The following is a 22,127-nucleotide window of genomic DNA, read 5'->3' as shown; positions in this document are numbered from 1 at the left end:
GGAGTAGGCCCTCAAAAATTCAAGGAGCTTGAGAGGATGGAAGAATACATTATTAATTTTTCAAAATAGTACTCATCTGCATAAATTTCTCCATGAGCCTCAGAAGGGGACATGAGTTTTACCACTTCCTTAGGTGAAGTTATCAGAACCTTCCACATAGAAATGGACTGATACCCTCAGCAGCTTCCAGTGCTATTGCAGAAGGACAGGGCTATAGATTTTCCTAGAAGTGTGAAATAGCTCACGAGCCTTGCTCGTTATTCATATGGACAGCACATTAGTGACACAGGACCCTGAAATCTTGCCTTATCTAGGCTGAAGCCCAGCTAGAGGGATGAGGAGCTGACTCAGATTTAGAACATTTTTTCCCCCTTTTGAAAATAAACAAGAATTGATCAAAGGTGCTCTCATACCAGACAAGAACAGGTCTTTGAAAACACCTGAGCTCTTTGTAGATAAATGGAAATCAATGACTTTGGAGCTGTGTTAGGGAAATTTTCTTGTTGATGAATTTGGAATTCTGTGTAACCAAGTACATTCCAACTAGATAACTGACAAAGATTTGGGATGTGCTACACGATAATTACACACACACACACCATACATGCCGTGACAAATGTTTGCGCAGAGAGTTTTGTATTTCTCAAGTGGTTACAAAGATGGGCTTTACAACGGGACTGACTATATTTAGGTCCAAGTATTTGCACTAAATATACTTTCATATTAGGTTTTCCTCCTGGAAAGGACATCAAAATCCTTAGAAGATTTCTTAGATGATGTCTAGATTCATGACCCAATCCTGTTGAGGAAATCCTGTTGTGAATTATGTCTAAGAACTATAGCTAAATAAAATCACTGTAAGGAGTTGTAATGCATGCGATTTCTATTATGCTCCCCAAACATCCAGTCTCATTACAAAATTTCCTATTTATCTTCTTCCCTTTTGCTGAACGAAATAAAGAAAAGTGGCTAACTAATTGAGTTTGTACACCATTTATCACTGAGTATGATATATACGTAATTTTCCTCTCCTCTCTCCTTAATACTGGGTATTACTAAACTTTTCATCTCTGCATATATTTGACTGATGAAACATTACATTTCAGGGTTTAATTTACATTTCTTCACTTGAGTGATGTTGAGTGCTTTTTCCATGTTTACCAGCCATTCTTTTACTGAAAGAGTGAAGTATTCAAGATACTTTCTTATGCTAAAAAATATAGGTTAAGACCTTTTTCTTATACTGTGACAGCATTTTGATTTATTGAGTTTTATATGTTGTGTACTCATAGGCCTGCTTGTGCATAGATATTATCTGTAAGGATGCACAGAAGTCTGGTAACGACAGTTCCCTCTGGCGATTAAGATGCGAGAGGATTAGCAGGAAAGGGGAGGAGAGGGAGGATTACTCTAATTTTGATCCTTTCTTTGCTGTTTTTGGATACATGTATTTGCATTTACATGAGGTTATTACTTTTATATCAAAGAGCAAATTTTTTCCAACAAATTAATTTGCTTATTAACTTGAGAAGAGTAGGAAGATGACTCTGTGAGCCAGAAACCATACATTCCACTGTCTTCAGGGATCAGGTAATTGACCTCAATGTGCCAGAGCCAGGTGTGTAATAGGGAGTGGTGAGGCCTGTGGGAAACTGGAGTGTCCCATCAAAGAGAAAGCAAAGTCAATTTTTACATGACTCTGCCAACCTAAGGAATAGGTCTGATGGTAGTTTCTGCCAGTGGGCTGTCAGTTGGAACTTACTGCCTGAAACTAAAAGAAAAAGGGAAACCCACTCCTAGAGGTATGGGAATATCTGAAGACTGAATTCCCACTCTCTTTATCCTGACAAGGAACAAACAGAGAGACAGCCCTTTTATTAGACAGTCTAAAAAGCTTTGTCAGTTCTTATACACCCTTCCTCTCATTCCACTTACTAATATACACTTGGATCCCTTACATACCTGGGCAGGAAGAGGTGCCAAGTAGGGGAGCAAAAGAAAATTTACATAAAATTCAGAAATTGTGCCTAAAAATATCACAATTTTACTAATGATGCCATCAAAGACCTTCCTGTAACAAGAACAGTAAAATCTCCTTTCAGCAATGCCTCATGATGAAACCAGTTGAGCTCAGCCTCCTGTCTATTAAACAAGCCAGAGTCTGCCTTGAAAGAATAAGGCAAGTTTTAAACAGAGACAGTAATGAAGGAACCATACATAGACAGCTACTGTGGCATGTGGCCCTAATCCACTACAGCAATTCGTTATTTTGGTCTTTTATTACGTGTGGACGACAAGTAACAAACGGCAGAACCAAAATAGGTCATCTTCCCTGTCCCCTAAAATGTTAATATGTGTGAATAAAAATAAGGGCTTAAACTTTTCCATACTACATTTCTCTGGAAGGTCTCTAGATGATTTCCGAACTGCAGTTGAGCCTGACGTGTCCCTGAAATATTATAAATCTCATAACTACCAGGACCTGTTGTGCAGTGTTTGGTCAGCCAGTCTTAGGAAAAACACTGAGCTATGGGCAAAGGAATTATCAGTTGGTCTTGGAAGACCTAAAAAGCTTTCCTGGAAACAAAAACAAAAACACAGTCCATAGAGTCTAATACCAGCTTGGCCTGAAGTCCATTTCATGGAACACTGGGTCTGCAGGCTATGAATAAGTGTTACATAGGAGAAGCCTCTGTGATCAAAAATGTTTGGGAAATACCGGACTAAAGTTCTATAAGTTTCTTGTCTGCAGAACTTCTCAGAGCCTTTAATATGCTATCCTATTTTAGAAGGCTAAGAAGGGGCTATTATATGCAATATTTCTCATACATACTTCATGCTATTCTACAGAAAACTGTTGCTGAATTTTGAATTTCCTTCAATTCTCAGACCTTTTTCTCTATCATGACTGTCTCTAGGGAATACAATGGTACGCGGTCAAGAAAATTTTATTATGTATTTTCCAAAGGAGCAACCTTCAGAAGCAATTTTTGTAAAGATTCTGGTACTGGAATCTCAAATAACGCAACTTGAAAAAAAAGTCTCAATCTATGAAATACCCTTTATTTTGTTAAAATTAGTTATACGCTGTGAGACTGAATACAAACAAGTTGTTTGGAAAAATGAATGAAGTCATTTTGTGGGTAGGTGTTTTAATATTCCCTCTAAGCGTCCATTGTCTTCTCTCTCTTTTATCCCTTTCTCTCTGGTTTCTCTTTCCCATGCTCCGTTTTTACATCCCTCTATCTCACTGACTGTGGGTCTCCTTCCCTGTTCTTCTGTTTGTTTTCCTGGGTCTGAGTTCTGCGTATCTTTCCTTTCGTCTCTTTTGCTCTTGTCTTGGAAACTAAGTCATGATAAGTCAGGAACAAAATATCCTGATAGATTGTGGGGGGGTTTTCTTCACGGAAATAGCCAGGAGTATGATGCCTTTTTCATTATATTAACTGTACACTGATGGTTAAAAACAAAATAATCTGGGATTTCCATATCTATCAAACTTAGAAAGTTTTGTGATGTGAGCTGGTCTCTTCCTGCTGCTCTCTCCGGCTGGTAATCCAGTCTAAGTAGACAAGAATACCAGGTAATATTTGCTAGCAACCAGTCATAGAAATAGTCACAAGTTACACTGAATGAGAAGGGAAGGCCTATCAACGTATCATGGAGATTTTTCTTAATTAGATTGATGCTAAAAATCCACAGTGAATTAAGACCTCCTCTACTAAGCAGTAGTTGTAGTGATTTTGTTTTCACGTATTTGTCTAAGTTGGATATATACATAAAGTACATGAGAATAAAATCCTAAATAGAGAAAAATGCATGAAAATTTCCCCATCAAACATTTTATCCCCTCGTGCCTTAAACAATGACACTTCAATCTTTCTCCAAAACGGAAACCATTATTTACAAAAATGTTTCTAATTGCTCAATGACAATGACCTTAGGAAGGGAAATCAAGCAACCATCTCTAAGACACAGAAAGGGAAGGGGCAGGTATTGCCCAAAGTACTGAATGTTTCTGCAAGTATCCACATGGCCGCACTTTCTCTTCTCACCCAGATATTTTGGCATCTGGCAAGAAAGCCTTTAGAATATAACTCGTGTTTATGTTAGATCCTTGTTTGCCTGTGTTTGAGAAATGGGCGCTTTGGAGTCAGACAGCCCAGGAGGATCTTTTGGCTCTGCCACTACTGGCTATCAGATTTCGAGCAATCTTACAGCCAACCTCTGTGCCTCAGTTTCCTGGCGAGTAAAATGGAAATAATAGAAGGCTACACCTTATGAGGTTGGGGTTAGAATGAAATGAATATACAAACTTGAAGGACTTGGAAAAGTGGTACATGGTAAGCCTTCAAGAAAATGTTAGCCATTATTTTTATTATTGTTATCATTATTATTACTGTTTATATTCAATTATTTTTAAAACTTTGACACTGATACTCTTTTTATGCCACTACAGATCAATTAGAATAATAAAATATAATTTCACAAGCCCCCTAGAAATTCATTTTCATTACATCATCTGCTTGGAAAAATTCTTCCCTTAAATAAATAATTACGTTTGAGTCATCATCTTCTTGTGTATGAGTATTTTATTTTAAATTTAGTCCCTGGAAAGTAATTGGAGATTACAAAAAGACTGTACATTATATTTTTAGTTGGTCTCAACCAAAGATATTGAGTAAGGTGTCTCCCATCTATTTTGGGTTATAGAAATTAATAAAACACAACATCATGTGAATTCTAGTGTAACAACCTATATTCCCTCAGAGTAGCGCTATGCACACATCCAACATTATAGTGCTTTCTAAAATATCTGCAAATGACTATGCCAAAATTTAAGTTGTTGAGTATGTTTTCTTGGTATTTTCAGCTATTAGGCGACAGAGGATCACTTTTCCACTAAAAGTCCACTCCTTAAAAACTTCTCCAAATATCATGTATTATACTTTGAATAAGTTGCTAAGATGATACTGCAAAATTTATGTTCCATTTAAAACAATCTGGTCTCAGATTGTGAATCTTAAAACAATCCAATATAAGCTTTTTAAAAAATCAAGCTGTGTCTCTGTTTTCGGAAACACTATAAAAAGGCATCTGACCTGCCATTTCAGAGAAAAGCAAATAACAGCAACTGGAACACTTACCATGGGAAATGCACTATGTAGAACAGAATATGTTTAGGACAAACGTGATATATGGATGGTCAACTGCTGTCACAGATAGAAACTGGTTTCTATCCATTCTTAAAATGAGAAAGGGAAATGCATGACACATCATAAATGTGCCAAAGTGGAGGCAATAGTTAGATAAATGGTGGTGTATCCACCCCCCGAAATCCTGTGTAGTTATTAACAATAATGTTCTTTAAGAGTATGTATTAAGCTGGAAAATGTTCATATTAAAGGGAACAAGCTGTTGATCAGACAGTACTATAACACTGTAGTTCAATAAAATACGTACTTTGTGAGTTTCTCTTTAATGATGGGTTAAACCTCAAAGAACATATACTTATTTTCTTACAAAGCGACGATAATCTCTGAGCAGTAATATTATGGGTGACTTTAATGTATGGATGTATACTTCTGTATTCTTCAAAATTCCTATAATGAACATACATTCCTGAAGAAGACTTACCATCATTAATGATATCCAGGGTAAATAGTTTGAAGCAGCTCCCACAAAAGATAGTGGCTAAAATGCCACTGTATTGAATCATATGAAACAAAACTTCATAAAATAATGTCTGTTTCTAAGCATTACCCACAATTATTAGTAAGATAGGAATTGATACCATCATTTAGTGAGCACTTGAGGAGAACCAGACATTATGCAAAGCACATTATACACATGATTTCCTTAGTTCTCACCACAACCCCATGAAGCAGAAGCGATTCTCATTCCCGTTTTACAGATGAGGAAACAGGTTAGGAAGCAAATGTGACTTGCCCAAGGTCATTCTATTAGTAACTGGTACAGCTGGGATTCCACTCATGTCTGCCTAATCTCACAGTTCGTGGTCTTAATAACTACACTGGAATTGTTAATTTATATACCCACTTCATATTTAATTTGCATGTAGAGATCTAGGCCATAAAAAGAGTTTTGATCGAAGTAACACATAGACTTTTCCCACACGTGCCAATGGATTCCAAGATTCTGGAGGAGTAGAATGCTATGGAAATTATAAACAATCACCATAAGACGACAGAATACTCTATACTTCATGGAATTTTGCTCAGAAGACAGACACTAATAGCCTAAACCTACTACACCAAAGGGCTCAGAGTGTCCAAAGTCAAACAAACGTGTTCTAAGAGACAAAATGTTACCACTATGTGGCTTCACCTCTCACAGAAACTTACAGCCAAATGCCGTCTTCCCCTCTGCCAGCACAGACAGTGCATTGCCTTTGTGTCTTCCACCCAAATCCTGAAGGCAATTCTATTTCTAGATCATTAGTGATAGAAATGAACTGGAAACAAAATGGAGATTTCTAGTTAACAGGCTCAATGCTTTCTTTGGCAGAGACTACGAGAAATCATCATGGTTTTATAATGTTTATTGGCTTCTAGGGCCAAGAGTTGCTTCCTGTAAGAGGATGCAATGGCTTTTCTAGTCTAGCTGCCTGCCTTCCCTGCAGTAGAGGTGCTTTACTGTGCTGACTGTGATCTAGAATAAGTAAATTATCATGGTGCAAGTTTCTCAACCTCAGCTCCACTGACACTGGGGGTGGGATAAATACTCTGTTGTGGGAGCTGTCCTGTGCATTGTAGGACGGTTAGCAGCTTCCCTGGCTTCTACACACCTGACACCAGGAGCACCCCTCTAGTCGCAAACACTAATGTCTATACCAAATGGCCCCTGAGAATTGGCCTGATTGAGAACCACTGATCACAGTGTATTTCTTTTTTAACATCTTTATTGGAGTATAATTGCTTCACAATGGTGTGTTAGTTTCTGCTTTACAACAAAATGAATCAGTTATATATATACATATGTTCCCATATCTCTGCCCTCTTGCATCTCCCTCCCTCCCTATCCCACCCCTCTAGGTGGTCACAAAGCACCGAGCTGATCTCCCTGTGCTATGCGGCTGCTTCCCACTAGCTATCTACCTTACGTTTGGTAGTGTATATATGTCCATGCCTCTCTCTCGCTTTGTCACAGCTTACCCTTCCCCCTCCCCATAGCCTCAAGTCCATTCTCTAGTAGGTCTGTGTCTTTATTCCTGTCTTACCCCTAGGTTCTTCATGACATTTTTTTTTCTTAAATTCCATATATGTGTGTTAGCATACGGTATTTGTCTCTCTCTTTCTGACTTACTTCACTCTGTATGACAGACTCTAGGTCTATCCACCTCATTACAAATAGCTCAATTTCATTTCTTTTTACGGCTGAGTAATATTCCATTGTATATATGTGCCACATCTTCTTTATCCATTCATCCGATGATGGACACTTAGGTTGTTTCCATCTCTGGGCTATTGTAAATAGAGCTGCAATGAACATTTTGGTACATGGCTCTTTTTGAATTATGGTTTTCTCAGGGTATATGCCCAGTAGTGGGATTGCTGGGTCATATGGTAGTTCTATTTGTAGAATTTCTCCAAAGAAGATATACAGACTGCCAACAAACACATGAAAGAATGCTCAACACCACTAATCATTAGAGAAATGCAAATCAAAACTACAATGAGATATCATCTCACACCGGTCAGAATGGCCATCATCAAAACATCTAGAAACCATAAATGCTGGAGAGGGTGTGGAGAAAAGGGAACCCTCTTGCACTGTTGGTGGGAATGTAAATTGATACAGCCACTGTGGAGAACAGTATGGAGGTTCCTTAAAAAAACACAGTGTATTCTTAAACCTGGATTTTTCACATCATTTTAAAAACAGCTTGACCTTCCCATGGTTCAGAGTACCCTATGAGCTTGTCCCTCTAGGTGTGGCTGACTGGGCAAAGATCGACAGATGACCCAAGCTGCGTCAATCACATTCAGTCTTTTTGGAGAAGGCATTTAAGACACAGGAGGCGAGTATACTTGGGCTATACCATGATGCTGAGTGAGATTAGAGTTGGTACCACAGAAATAAAAGCTTCACACAAATCCCTAAGTTGTGGGAGAGCAGAAGTTAAAACCCTTTAAGAGGGAACCTGTCTACAGAGAGGAGAATGAGGGAAAGAAAGAACAAAAACAAAGAAAACAAGAATGGCAGCTGCCTAAATAGTTTATGAATCCTATGAAGTTTGGCTGAATTTCCTGTAACTGGGTTTCCCAGAATTCCTCTATTTTCTTAAAAAAAAAAAAATTTCTCCTTTCTTGGTCTAGCTTGTGTGTGTTTCCTTTCTAACCACCTCATAATTCATAATGAAAATACATGAGTCAATCTAGAAGGTGTCCTTCCCCCTCTATATCTAGAGGTAGGATCATGGACCCTAAGTCAAGAGATTTAGGTTCTAATTCCTGCTTTGTGACCTGAGCAAGTGAGTCACTTCTCTGAGTCCTGATTTTCTTACGAAGAATTTGAAGATCAGCTCACATTTGGCTCTAAAATTATGAAAGATAAAGATGGGGAAAGACATCTGTGATCGCTTTGAACTTTGGACCCTCTGTTTGACAGGCATATAAAATTGTTTAAAGGTGGTGGTCAAGACTTGGTATTAGAGTCAGTTACTTTCATCTCAAGAGTTAGTACAGCTACAACTTATCAATCATGGGACCAATGGAATAGTGATTAACCCTTCTAAGCCTCAGTTTCCTTCATGTTTAAAATGGGAGGGAAAGTGTATCTGCTCCAGGGGTCCCCATCTCCAGGTTTTCAAGCCCTTTTCATCCACTCCCATGCTGAACAGATAGGGTTGACTTATATAACCAATATGATATTGTGAAAACAAGGAAGGATAACTTCTGAGCCTCTATCATAAAAGGAAAGGTCACTGTGGCTTCTACATTGTTCTCTTGGGTCACTCACTCTGGGGGAAGCTGTTGCCATGTTGTGAGGACACCCAGCCCCTTTGGAGAGGTCCATGTGGCAGGGCACAGAGGCCAGCTGCCAACAGTTCTGTGAACGGGCCATCTTAAAACCACCCTCCAGCATCAGTCAAGCCTTCAGATCTTGACAGTAACCACGGAAGGGACCCTAAGCCAGAACCATCCAGCTAAGCTAAATTCCTGATCCATGGAAACTGTGAGACAACGTTTGCCGTTTACAGCTGCTAACTTTTGGGGGGAGGGCATAAATTGTTACATAGCAATAGATAACAAAGATGGGGGTGTTGGGATGAGTAAATAAAATAATGCATGAGAAATGTTTAGGACAGGGTTTGGTACATGGTGAACTCTCAGGGCACTTCTATCTGTTCATGAATGTATGTGAACCCCTAGAGCAGTGCCTGGCGCATAGTAAATGCTCACTAAATATGTGTTGAATGAATGTTAGGTATTATTTTTTCACTACCATTATCATCATCATAATCATATATAACCTCGATCCAAAATCAATTCCCAGATGAGTTGGACCCTCAAAATTATAGACTTGAAAAGATTCCTTTACCTTATCTTCTCTACACAATGGTCAACCAACAGCTATTTGAAAATGCCAAAGCCAGAGAAACAAGAATTCAAACTCTATGTAGAGGGCTGGCATTTGTCTAACAGCACTTTGGATGCACCTTCTTCATTATCCTGAACCATATTTAGATGAAACAAAACATATATATTATGCACAGTAACGACGCAGATGAGCTCCTAGAGAGAGGTGTAAAGCCAGCTACTTACCATCGACACAGGAAGGTCGGTTTCTTGTCGTTCCAGCCACTTTCCCAGGTAGACAGGAACACTTGACTGTTTGCGATCGCTCCTCAATGCGGTTCTTATTACAACATCTGTGCGCAGCGATCACTTCACATGTCCCTCCTTCTGGCAAGAGAGGAAGAATCAGGACGCTGATTAGAAATAATTCAGTGGGCATTCAGGCATGTGAGGATATGTGCAAAGGGGTTGGGGAAAGCGAGAGAAATAAAAGGAAGAGTTTCTATGAGGTTCAGTTACTGTGGGATTCTCTCCCATAACATGTACATATACATGCATACAAGATTATGTACAAGGGATGTCTCATCTTGGAGAAGACAAGCATCACAGCAGTACTCTTTAAATGCAACAAAGAGCACCAATGAAGAGCCCTCAAGAGGCAACACTTCCTGGCTGTACGTACGGAGAGGCAGCGGAGTAGTGAATGCCTGGAGCTAACACAAAATGAAGATGTTACCACATTTAAATGCATTACATTTGGGGAGCTCACCCCTGTGTTATCTTTGCATTTAGAATTCTCTGTACTCCTACTAATGATAAGCGACAGACACTCCAGTGATACAGAACCTGCAGTGGCAAGAAAACTGCCCAGAAATGAGCTCTCCTCCCCAGCACCTGCTCCTCTCAAGCGGGATGAATAGAAAATCTAGTTGTGCAGTCATTTCCCCAGTCCAGATCTCACCCAAGAGGGATAGAAAGAGTCACTGGAGAACATCATCTTGTGCTTTAGATGGAATCTCAAATTACAGACCAAGGCATACGGCTTCACTTCATCGTTACAGGTCAGCCATGCATTCGTCAGAATTTAGTGGCAACTTAGGGTATGCCACTGTCTGCTAGGTTCTTAACGGGTGCTCTCCCGGGTGTGTCAAATGTCACTGAGATTCATCTGGATCTTTCCAGACCGCAGGACACCAGCTAAGCCAGTTCTCCAGGGACACAAAAGATACTCCAAGTTATCAGAAACCAGGAATCAACTTTCCTAACATCAAGTTTTGCATTCAGGAAGGATGTTTTTCATTTGACAAGAATGGACCCATAACATTTAGGATCCTTGGCATTTAGGATTCAGTTGGCAGTAATTCCTCAAGCATTTATGAAGCAACCACTGTCCACAAATTACTAGAAGGGATGTGTATCCAGCCTGTACATGGTGAGCACTTAGGAAACATTGTAAAAAAGGAGCAGAGGGAGGGAAGACAGGAGGGAGGGAAGAATTTAAACCCAACACCGTCCTATCCTGGGGCACTGGTCTCCTTGCAGGCTACTGGCTGAACATGGCAGGCGTGATCCCTTTTGAGGGTTTCTCTGAAGAACAGTCTCGACAAGCTGAACTAGGTATCACCGAGGACAGTCTTCTAGTGGATCTCTGGCTTATTCTCACCTCTTCCGTATCTTTCCCAAATGTTATTTTATCGGCGGCACATTTGACCACCTTACTGAAGTCATAATTCCCTTAGCCAGCACGCATGACCTCACTTTGCACCATCCCCCGTCCCACACCCCACTGCCAGGGTACCTGTAACTTTCAAATACAGCATATAACTTATTTATTTATTGTACTTATTGTGTGTTCCCCACTGGAATGTAATTCCCTCAAGGACAGGTATTTGTATTGTCTTCCATTAAACATCGTATCATTATGAGAATTTCAAAAGTGCCTTTAGTACATATTTCATTTAAATTGCAAAGTTGTTCAAAGATAGAAATAGGACGATTGTTACCTGTATTTTTTAGTGAGGATGCAGACTTAAAGCAGCCAAATGACCTAGCCATAAAACTAATGGTGACAATAAAAGTATTACAGGAGTTAACCATTTATTGATTCTTTACTGTGTAACTGACATCATGGTAGATACCGTATAAACCTTCAATTTACTATATGCTCCCGAAAGCCCAACGAGCTTATGATTACCTTTTACAGAGGAGGCAACTGAGATCCAGAGCAGCTTAAACATTTGCTCACGTTTCACTTAGCAAGTACCTGGCAGCATCCGGACCAGAATTCAGATCCTCTGACCCCATATATATGTTCTTTCCCCAGTCCCACCCTGGCACCCATACTGCCATTCCTCTGCAAAGGGACTAGGAATTGACAAGTGCTCCATTTTCATTAAAACCTTGTAAATAAAGTCAATGACCCCAGACCACATCCTCCTCAGGCTCACGGATGATGGATTTGCACCCTGGAAGCCAGAGGTGTTGCTCTAAATAACAAGCTCATCTGGTCTTGACAAGTTGAACTATGGCTCCAATTACACCTGCTGCTCAGATACACCAATGCGGAGCCCAGAACCAGGTCTCAGAGGACCACAGGACCTTGCCATTTAGAAAGTCTGAATGGCCCTGTCATACCCAAATCTCCTGATTCCCAAGGTTTACACTTGTGACTGACCTACCCCTAGTCAATCAGAGAAATTTAACCTTTCAATCTATTCTAACTACGAAAGCCTAGCCCACTGACTTGTAATGACAAAAAGAAAATTAGATCTTTGACAGGAAAAGGCTCACATCTGCAGTCCTTTGATCAGAAGTCTTCAAGTTATGCCTAGTGGGGCTTCATAGATTATCTGAGGGGCTCAGTTATATCACTGGAGGAAAGGAGAAAGCAACTCTAGATACTTTATTTTTAATATTCACCATAGTACTTCAATGTTTTATTTAAATGTTTATTTTAACATTCAGCATAATCCTGCAAAGGAGTTCCTCTGCTAAGGAAAAAGTGAAAACAACTGTACTTCGCTGCTGATCAGCTCTGAAGCTAATATCAAATGACACGTATTTATTGGATAGATGGATGATTGAACCAGATGAAAAATGAATTACAAATCTGTCATGGATTATTGCACAGTCATTTAACATGGAACTTACAGTTTTTCGAGAAGCTTAGATGTCTTTGCTACGGTAGTGTATAGCAAGCTGGTAAGATATACTCCCCCTTTCCAATTTCTATGTGTTTTTTTATTTCTTGGCTATATCAGAAGCCCACATTTACTTTGGTCCACCCAGGACATAGTGAGAGGCTGATCAAATTCTGTGAAAAGAAATACAGTTCTGGACTTCTATAATAACCACAGGGATAAAACTTTTCAAGACCCTCTGCAACTGACTATACAGTCTTATTTACCTATTGGCCTCATCAGTTGGCTGCTTCAGAAAGGAGACTGGAAATCAAAATTTTCCCAGCTTTGGCCCCCATGAAAGGAAAGGGTTAGGTTTGTCATAACCCTTTCTGGGAACTAGAAAATTGTTCTTTTAAATCGATTTTATCTGCATTTTAAGAATTACCTAGTGAACTGTCCTTTCAAAACTAAGTGCCAAGGTTATTGCAGAATCATAATGATAATATTTGTCATGTAAGTGTCTTTCAGTCTTTGGCGCCAATGCCAGTCCATTCTCAATTTTATCTCAGTCCAAGTCAAAATGATTTCAAGATGATCTGTGGCCTCTCAAAGGAAAGTCATTTAAGTGCCCAGAATATTGAGCTTTCCTTTCTTGCTTATGGATTTCTGGAAACTCGCTTCTTTTCTGGATTTCCCTCAGCATCTGTAGACCCAGCAAAGAAGACAGGTGAAGTAACCTACTAGCTAATGGCAGAGAATGTGTCACAAACGTAAGCCAGTGTGGAATTCAGACTTAGCAGGTTGTTGCTTGTATCACCACTTTGTCTATAAAAAACACACCTAAGATGAAATATAAGCAATTAGCCTTCTACCCTAAATCTAGCGTTGTAAGGGGTCGCATTGTTCTTCCAGATTAGGAGGTAAATACAGTAATTATATGACTAATGCAGGCCAATCTGAAAAAGTTACATGCGTTAGATGCACATCAATTTCACAGTTCTCCCTCCACGCAAATTTTTAGAACAGTGGCATTGCTTCCCGCTCCCCTTGCCCATGTTCCCCAGGTGGCAATGGGAGAGTCCCCCGCAGGGAAGCTCCCCCGGGCAGCTCTCCACTTCCCCTGTCTGCTCTTTCTTTTGGATTTGTCAGCACTCTGAGTACATTATCAAAACCGGTTTTTAACAGGAAGAGAAAGTTTCTACTACCCCCCCCCCCAAAAAAAGACAGCATTTCAAGATTATTTCTGGCAGCAGCAACAGCTGGAGAAGTTAAAAAAAATGCCAAGCCCAATATGCTCCCAGCAATGACCCCTCCTTCCCAATTCAATGCATCACTGTCTTGCCCTGTACAAGTGAGGAAACACAAGAAGATGAATTGCTAAGGATAATATTTCTTTTAAAAAAGAGTTCCCACAGATGACAATTACATGTCATGATGGAAAGGGAGGATGAGATTAGGAATGACTGTCAGGCAGATGGCTAAAAACTTGAAGGTTGGCGTCCTAAAACAGTTTGCCCCCCAAAATGGACATCTCATAGAAATAGCTTATACCAACCTACCTGATTGCTCTGAGCTATAAACTGGGTCAACCATTTAAAAATGGGCACTTGTGGGAGATTGCTAAGGTCTAATCCTTTTCATCTGCCAGGGAATTTGACGTCCAGTAGTATGTTTTGGTATTGATGTTTTCATGTCCATGACCAAGCATAGCCAAGTATTTGGAAATTATCACAACACCAAGTTTGCTGGGAAAGAAGACGCTGGGTGAGACTGTTAAGTTGAAATGGAAGAGAATTATCTTTTTTTTTTTAAACTTAAGTCTAAACTCTGTATTTTGGGGGGAGGGGGGTCCCTGTATTCACTATTCAACTCTTCTTTAGGTGGTCTCCTTGAATCAGATTGTAAGTTAGATTTCCCTGCTATATGATCCTACAATCTCACATAATTATCCCATAATAATATTCACAATGCATTATTTTGGCATTTTTAAAGAATATTTCACTTTTCTTATCTGTACAAGAACAGCAAGTTTTCTGTTTCATTACTCTGTTACTGGGCCCATGTCTGGCCTATAGATATTTGTTGAATGAACCTCTTCCCCAAAGACTAGCTTTTGTCCCCGACTGTATGCTCACTTAAGTAAGCCAGACTTTTCTTTTATAGTGCGTCTCCTAATTGGAATGATTGGTTTACTACCTGTCCATCTTGTTGGGCTAGACACTCTTGTGATGGCAGGGACCACATCTTGTTTACTTCTTTATCCCTAGTGCCTGGAGTAATAGTTGACATTCACACATTCGCTAAATTACTGAATAATTAAATGACTGAATGAGGGATAGAAGGAATAAAGGGAAGAAGCAGAGGACGGAAGAAGGAAGGGAAGGAGTGAGATGGGAGGATGAAAGAGGAAGAAAGGAGAAACTAAGAGAAGAAAAAGAAGAGAAGAAAGACTGATTATAAATTAATCCTCTTTGGGGAACTTTTCCTGAGTATCCATTACGTGGTCTTTTCAGAAAATAAACTTGAATGATAAATGTAGCTTTTGCAAAGAAGTGACGGACCTTCAAATACACCTTCCAGAAAAATCAGCTTGGAACTCTCATTTGGGGGAGAGCCAGACTGTACAAAGGAAAAGCTTTTCATTCTAAGTGAAATGACTGGAAAATGAAAGAGCAATTTAGAGTAACCATAAGGAAACTTCTGTCCTCATTAATAGCTAAGCCAGGATATATCTGCTTATCGTCGAAGCGGACTTTTAGAGGACATGAATAAAATGTGATTAAGGAATGTTAAGATTGACATGATAATCCGGATCCTTGCCTTTTCACTTTATTGCAAATGGTTCCTTTCTTTAAAAGCTGTTAAGTGTAAGGAAAAGCACAGGTTTGTTGAGATTCACTTTTGTAGGACTTCTTGATCAAGGCCTTATAAGTAGCTCTCTTGGAATCTATTGTAGCGGATGTCAGAAATGGATATTTAGGACTGTGTTAAAAATGCTTTAGTGACCCACTGGACTGGAAGGAAGCTCCAGGTGTCTTTGTAAATCATTGACAAGAGAGACACTGATGGATCTTTAAGCATGTCTTGGTCGAGGAGGGCAAAATGGCCACTTGATTTTTTTATGTTTGAGATTAAACAAATTACCATCTGCTCTGTCCTAGGGTTCTGGCGTATATTCAGGATAGACAAATATAGGAAAAAGAAACAACTACTGGGGTAGACAACCATGTTTTAGGCAGTATAGCATAATGAATACAATAAAATATTGTAGAATCAGGGCCCCAAAGTGCAAGTCCTAAATCAGCTTCCTGTTTTTCTCCATTCTATGTCTCAAGGTTCTCCTCTGTAAAATGTGGATAATAATAGCATTAACTTATTAGGGTTGTTTTGAGGACTAAATGGGTATGAGAAATAAATAAGTACAGACAAACTGATTATAATAATACTTGCCTCAAAGTAGGCACTAAACTATATTCTGCTGTTAGTAATACTATTGGGATCATTATCTTTGACTAGATCAGAATTACTTGTGGAAACATATTGGACTCTTCGAAAATTTTTCCCTCTTTTGACCAACATGGACCATTCCCCACACCCATCTCCTTACTCTTACCCCAGGCCAGTGGTGGGGGAACAACATTTAGACCTCACCAGTCCCTTGAGATAAGATTGCTAAAGGTACTGTATAATACAGTAGACTCAACAAGCATCCCCCAGATTTCCCCTTTATAGTTTTTAAAGAAGAAAATGGCTCAAACATTGGATATGTTTGAACTCCTACTGTAGAAATCATTTTTAATAACTGCTCTAACAACATGGAAATATATTTTACTCGAAGATATACCAATGAGGTTACAAGAAGAACATTCTTGAATCTTTACTGATCTTTATATACTACAGAACTTTTACTTGTTTCCAGGCAGGATGCCTTGGATGGCATCAGGGAGGGGAACCCAAGTAATGGTTTGGGCATCAGACTGGCATTGTGCTATTCTCAGATCTGCTGGAGAATCTGTGTTAAAATAAGGCTGAAAATGTAACATCTCCGCCTGTGTATTTTTTGCCCCCAAATTTGTTTGCCTGATCTGGATCTGCTGTCAATCCAATGCAAATTAATGCAATCACTGAAACAGCTTATTGCCCAGTAGGGAAAGCCACTGAAAGGCTGGGTGGGACATTCACCCTGGATGTTGATGTAAGTTTCTGGTAACTAAATCACAGTATCAGTGCCCTTCAGCTTCCCTGGGTTATGATCTCAAATAAATTAATCAAATTCTATTATGGTGATTAGGGAAAGAGTTGGAATGAAACACGGCTTAGAAAGATAGCTATGTCCACTCTTCCCCTCTGAGGTGCAACATTCGCAATCTAAATCCTGCTAGGATTTCTCCCAACTCTATCCTTACACCGACATCACTCATCCAGCTGGGTGAGAGTTTATCAGGTTTTCCTTTTCTATTGCTAGCCTTCAGGGCTGAGAGCAATATGCAAACAGTTTCTTGAATAGAAACAGGCAACCCTGTTTTACAGAAGCCACACCTCTACGTATATTAATTTCTTTTAAATTACCTGAAATACTGACATGAAAGGTTGATTGTATGAATATATAAATGTTATCTGAAATAATCAACATCATTTGAGCTGCTAGCTGGGTGACTTGGAGCAAGATGTAACCCCTAAGCCCTGGTCCCTTGTAAGTAAGATGCCAAACTTAAGGAATGTTCTGAGGATTAGAGACTGTGTATCAACAGTAATTAATACACTGGGCAGGACACAGTAGGTCCGCTCTAAATAAGAGCTGACATTCTTCTTATTGTTAACCTAAAAAATGAAACCCAGTTTCAAAGACAATACTGGAGACAGTTACGTCTGACATGAGTTTTGATGGACGGACAGAATTCTGAAAGGCTGGAAAATGAAGGCATTTACTTGTCAAGCTCCAAGACCCCCCGTCAGATGTCTGAACTGTCTGTGCAATGATGGGTGGTCGAACGTGCTTTCTCCTTTGCATCCCTGCCTCAGCTACTCTTATGTCTTTATTCATTTTTCTTCCTGATATTTATTTAATGGCATACAAGCAGTAATACACTCTGAAAAGGAAGCCCAATAATAATTACAAACTTCAAAAAATTCTCTTAAAATGAAATTGTTCTATTATCCTGCATGGGTAAGTGTAATGGATGTTAAAAGGAACACGGGTGGTGATGATACACCATCTCCATTATTGAAACGTGAATGGACAGCAGGCAATGTGGTGACTCAAAATCCATCACCTCTAAACCATAACTGTTTTATGACATCTTTTCCTCCAGCTAAACAAAAATACATGCTATGGAACAACATTCCTGAGTTGGCTTAGAAGCAAAGACAAGAAGATCAAGATAAAATCTGAGATAATCGAGGGAGAAATGACTGTGAAATACTATCCCCAGAAAGAAACATTTTCACTTTAGGTTCTGATGATCCCTGGTGAGTCCTCTTGCTGAGTCTTAAACTGATCTTAAATTCTAAGTCCTTACTTTGGTACCCACAGGAGAACCACATGAAAATCCATAGATACTAGCTTTTACTTCCGTCTATGGTCTAATTACTCTCAAACTCCTAAGTGAGTCATCAAGTGTTATGGAAATCTGTTATACAAACACTAAAACTAGCATTTTGCTTGTGCCTATTGAATTCTATAATTAAGGGTTTTGTAAGGCAGGGGTCTCTACGATATGAATGGCTGGGACTTTTCTAAGTCCTAGAGGATCCATGTGTGGTAGGATGGTTAAGAGCATAGCATTTGAGACTGGATTTTGGAGCCATATTTAATTGACTGGATTTAAATGCTGCCTGCACCCTTTGTGAGCTGTATTATCTCAGGAAAAAACCATTTAAGCTTTCTATTCTTAGCTTCCTCATCTGTAAAATGGGGAAAATAATACTTTCATGATTAGGTTGCTGTGAGGATCGGTGAGTAAACACTTGCAGTGCACTTAGAACAGTGCCTGAAGTTTAAGAACAAGGCAAGTGTTTGCTATCAAGAGTCTTGCTATCATTAATTTTAGCTGTTGTGGCCATTAGGGCTTCCCAATGCCTATCTCTGGCTCTCTTCCTCTGGGCTTACGGTAGTTCCTAGTTCCCCTGTGGGAGGTGGGTCCATATGACTATTTCTGCGTTAAAGGAAGTGATGTGTGACTTACATACCAAGCTTTTAATTCCTTATGGAAGATTCTCCAGGGTTCTCTTCCTGCTGGTGTGGTAACCAGAAGTAATTTAGATCAGGGATCAGCAAACTTTTTCTATAAAGGTCCAGGTAGAAAATATTTTTGGTTTTGTTGGTCATCTGATCTCTGTGGCAACTACCAAACTCTGCTGTTGGAATATGAAACCAACTACAAATAATACATAAACAGAAGTGTGAGTGTGCGCCAATGAAATATTATGTACGGAAACCGAAACTTGAATTTCATGTTAATTTTTAGGTGTCACAAATATTCTCCTTTTGATTTTTTTCCCAGCCTTTGAAAAACGTAAAGATCATTCTTAGCCCATGAGCTATAAAACACAAATGTCGAGCCAGATTTGGCCTAGGGACCATAGTGTGTCCACCCCTATTTTGATCATTGGCTGCTCCCCCAGTTCTAGTTCCTGGGTAACTCCTTCAAACACAACCCCTCTGATGAACCGCAGTGGGCATGTTGCTTGATCAAGAAATAAACCTTCATCGTTTTAAGCCAATGAGAGTTGGGGCCGGTTTGTTATCGAAGCTTAACACAGCCTAATCTGACTAATATATTATTCTTTAAGGTGATGAGAATAAAAGAGGTATATTACCCCCTCGAGAGTGCTTAAATAGGTTCCGTAAATATGTTTAACAATAACTAGGGTGGAACCAATCCAAGGCTTTTACCCGGGAAGGGAAGTATAGTCTTTCAAATCGACGCCTTCCATGAAGAACTGGAATGAGATACAGCAGCTCAGCTTCCTCCTCTGTGCAAATGCGCCATCCAAGCCAAGTATCTGGCCCTTGTCATCTGGGTGTTTTATTGGTTTAGCTGAGAGGTAATCATGAAAGTATATATTTCTTTATATCATGAGATAGTGCCTCTCCTCCACAGCCACAGAGATCAGAAAACACACATTTAGGGGAAAGAAGGCAAACAGAAACTGATTTGTGTTACACATTGTAGAAGTCATTAACTATGACTCAGGTAGAAAAACTTATTACTTCTCTTTTTGACAGTGATGACAATTTAATAGTATTTGACTCTGCCACGTTACATAAAGCGTCTGGAGGCATTGGAAAGGACTGTTTATCAAGATGATAAACAAGGTTTCATTTGCTTCCTGGCTGCATGGATGTGATCAGAAGTCTAAGGCCATCCGAAATCACTTAGCCTGGCCACCAGGCAGACGTTAAGCTACTTGGGACCATCTGCGCTTGAAATGAGCTTCACTTAATGGACATGCTGGATCAGGTCAGCACTAAGGAAGGAATGTTTGCATGAGTACCTGAGCACTGGGGCATTCAGTGTGGACTTGGGGGCTGAGGGAAGGGTATTAGTCCTACTAAAACTCTGCTCTCTGGGAATCTCATATTCACTAATTTCAAAACATACAGCCAGTTTTGCCTTCTGATTTGGGTAAATCAGGCTGGATAAATTCTCAGCATGCTGGGAAGAGAATGAGTTTGTATGGGTGAGTATAATAAAAAACACTTACAAAATAAGTGTTTGTTCTTAGTATTGTTATCATTATTACTAACTGTGGGAGTCATTAATGCCATTAGTCAATTCTACTTTGTAGTAGTTCTCTATTCTTTTTACCTGCCCAGCAAACACTCCCACTTCTACTGGTGACTGCTTCCTTGTTTTCCTTATGGAGCCAATGGCCTTGTTCCCCATTCTCAGCTCATGGGGTTTTGAAGTCGTCGGTTCTACTCCTGATCCAGAAGAGGGCACAAGACTCAAGACTAGCTTAGTGGATTATGCACTCTCTAGGGACCAAGCGAGTGCTACAAGGGCTGGTACCTAGCTCAAGCTGTACACAGTGAGATCTAATAGTAAAACATTTATTCTTGGGAAAATATAGTTTTTTTTCCTACAAGTGTTTCTGATGAAAAGATATAAATCTGGAGCTTGCCACTATCTTAGTACTATGACAGAAAAGTGTGCAAATGAATGGAATCAACAAAGAAGGAAGCTAAGTGGAAAAGCAGAGTGCTTCCTGCTGTGATTGTTAGTGCTACTTGATATAGCTATGCCTGAAGCTGGTGGCTGAACTTTAGCCAAAAAACACCTTATTTTAAAAATTGAGTTTGAATTATTTTTTCTACTACTTGCAATAAAGAGTCATGAAGTACAGTTATACTAAAGGCATTAAGAAGATTTTCTGCAATTATCTTTTCTTCTTTTCTATAAATTTTATTATATGGAGGACCCTACGGTAGGTACCAAAATTAAACCAGATATCACCCTATCTAAATGCCACCTCCTGAGGGAAACATTCTGTAACTTCCCTTATTCGGTCATTCACATCTCCTCCCTCCCATTCCAGCCTCTCAGAGCACTGTGACCTTTTCCACTTCAGCACATCCACAACTGGAAGTTTACATGTGTTTGTTAAATACTTTTTATCATTGTCTACTTCCTGTAATAAGTAAAAAGCCCTGTGAGGCAGGGACCATATCTGTTGTCAATGATCACGTTATCCTGAGTACCCTGCACAAGAACTAACTGGGGAAAACAATGTTGCACACTCAGTACTTATTCTCTTCTTTTTCAAAGAGCTAGATAAACAATTTTGATCAGAGTGGCTATACAGCCACACATTCAAAAATATTTTTCTATTCCTCTTATAGCTATGATGGACACATGGCAAAGTTCTTGTCAATGAAAGGAAAATAACTATAAATGAAAATCTGCTGAGGTTATCTAGAAAGACTTTGCTTTCCTTACGTAACACTTGCCCCTTCCTATACCATTTTTTGCTTCTTCCTGTCCGAAATGCAGGCTTGAAGCCTGGAACTACAGCAGCCATTTTGTGCCGGTGAGAGAAAGGAAGGTCAAAGTTAAAATCACAGAGATTTTAACTTTGAGAGTGTTGGGTAACTGAGCCAAAGTCGCCAAATGAACCTCCAGAATTTCTATTGCATGAGAAAAAATAAATGCCTGCTAATTTGCTTAACCTAGTTGAGATGTCTATTGCCTGCAACCAAATGTAGTCCTGATATATTGGTACATGTTACGATTTTGATAAATATTTTTAAAATGTATGAGTAAATGAAAGGAAGGAAGTATCCTTGGCTTCAAAGATCTAGTCAGAAAGTTAAGACAGAGAAAATAAAAATGAATGATTCAAAGTAGAAAGTGATAAATGTCATGAGAGTGTAGACTCTCTCCTTTATTGGAGTTTACGAAGAATTAGAAGATACTACCTTTATCCTAATGGATTCAGAAAGACTTGTTGGAGTAAAAGA

General features: G+C 39.4%; 1 protein-coding gene across 2 annotated transcripts in view; it reads right to left on the bottom strand.

Annotated features, from left to right (window-relative positions):
• Positions 1 to 22,127, bottom strand: part of TAFA1 (TAFA chemokine like family member 1) — a 774,580-nt gene that overhangs the window by 98,469 nt on the left and 653,984 nt on the right. For both annotated transcript variants that reach the window (XM_060022866.1, XM_060022867.1), the window contains one exon: positions 9,789 to 9,929. In XM_060022866.1, the coding sequence (XP_059878849.1) occupies positions 9,789 to 9,929 (141 nt within the window). The remainder of the gene's footprint in view (positions 1 to 9,788; positions 9,930 to 22,127) is intronic.

Source organism: Delphinus delphis, chromosome 10 (assembly GCF_949987515.2).
Source record: "Delphinus delphis chromosome 10, mDelDel1.2, whole genome shotgun sequence".
NCBI classification, from domain to species: domain Eukaryota; kingdom Metazoa; phylum Chordata; class Mammalia; order Artiodactyla; family Delphinidae; genus Delphinus; species Delphinus delphis.
The sequence above is the reverse complement of the archived record's forward strand: the minus strand, read 5'-3'. Positions and strand labels throughout refer to the sequence as shown.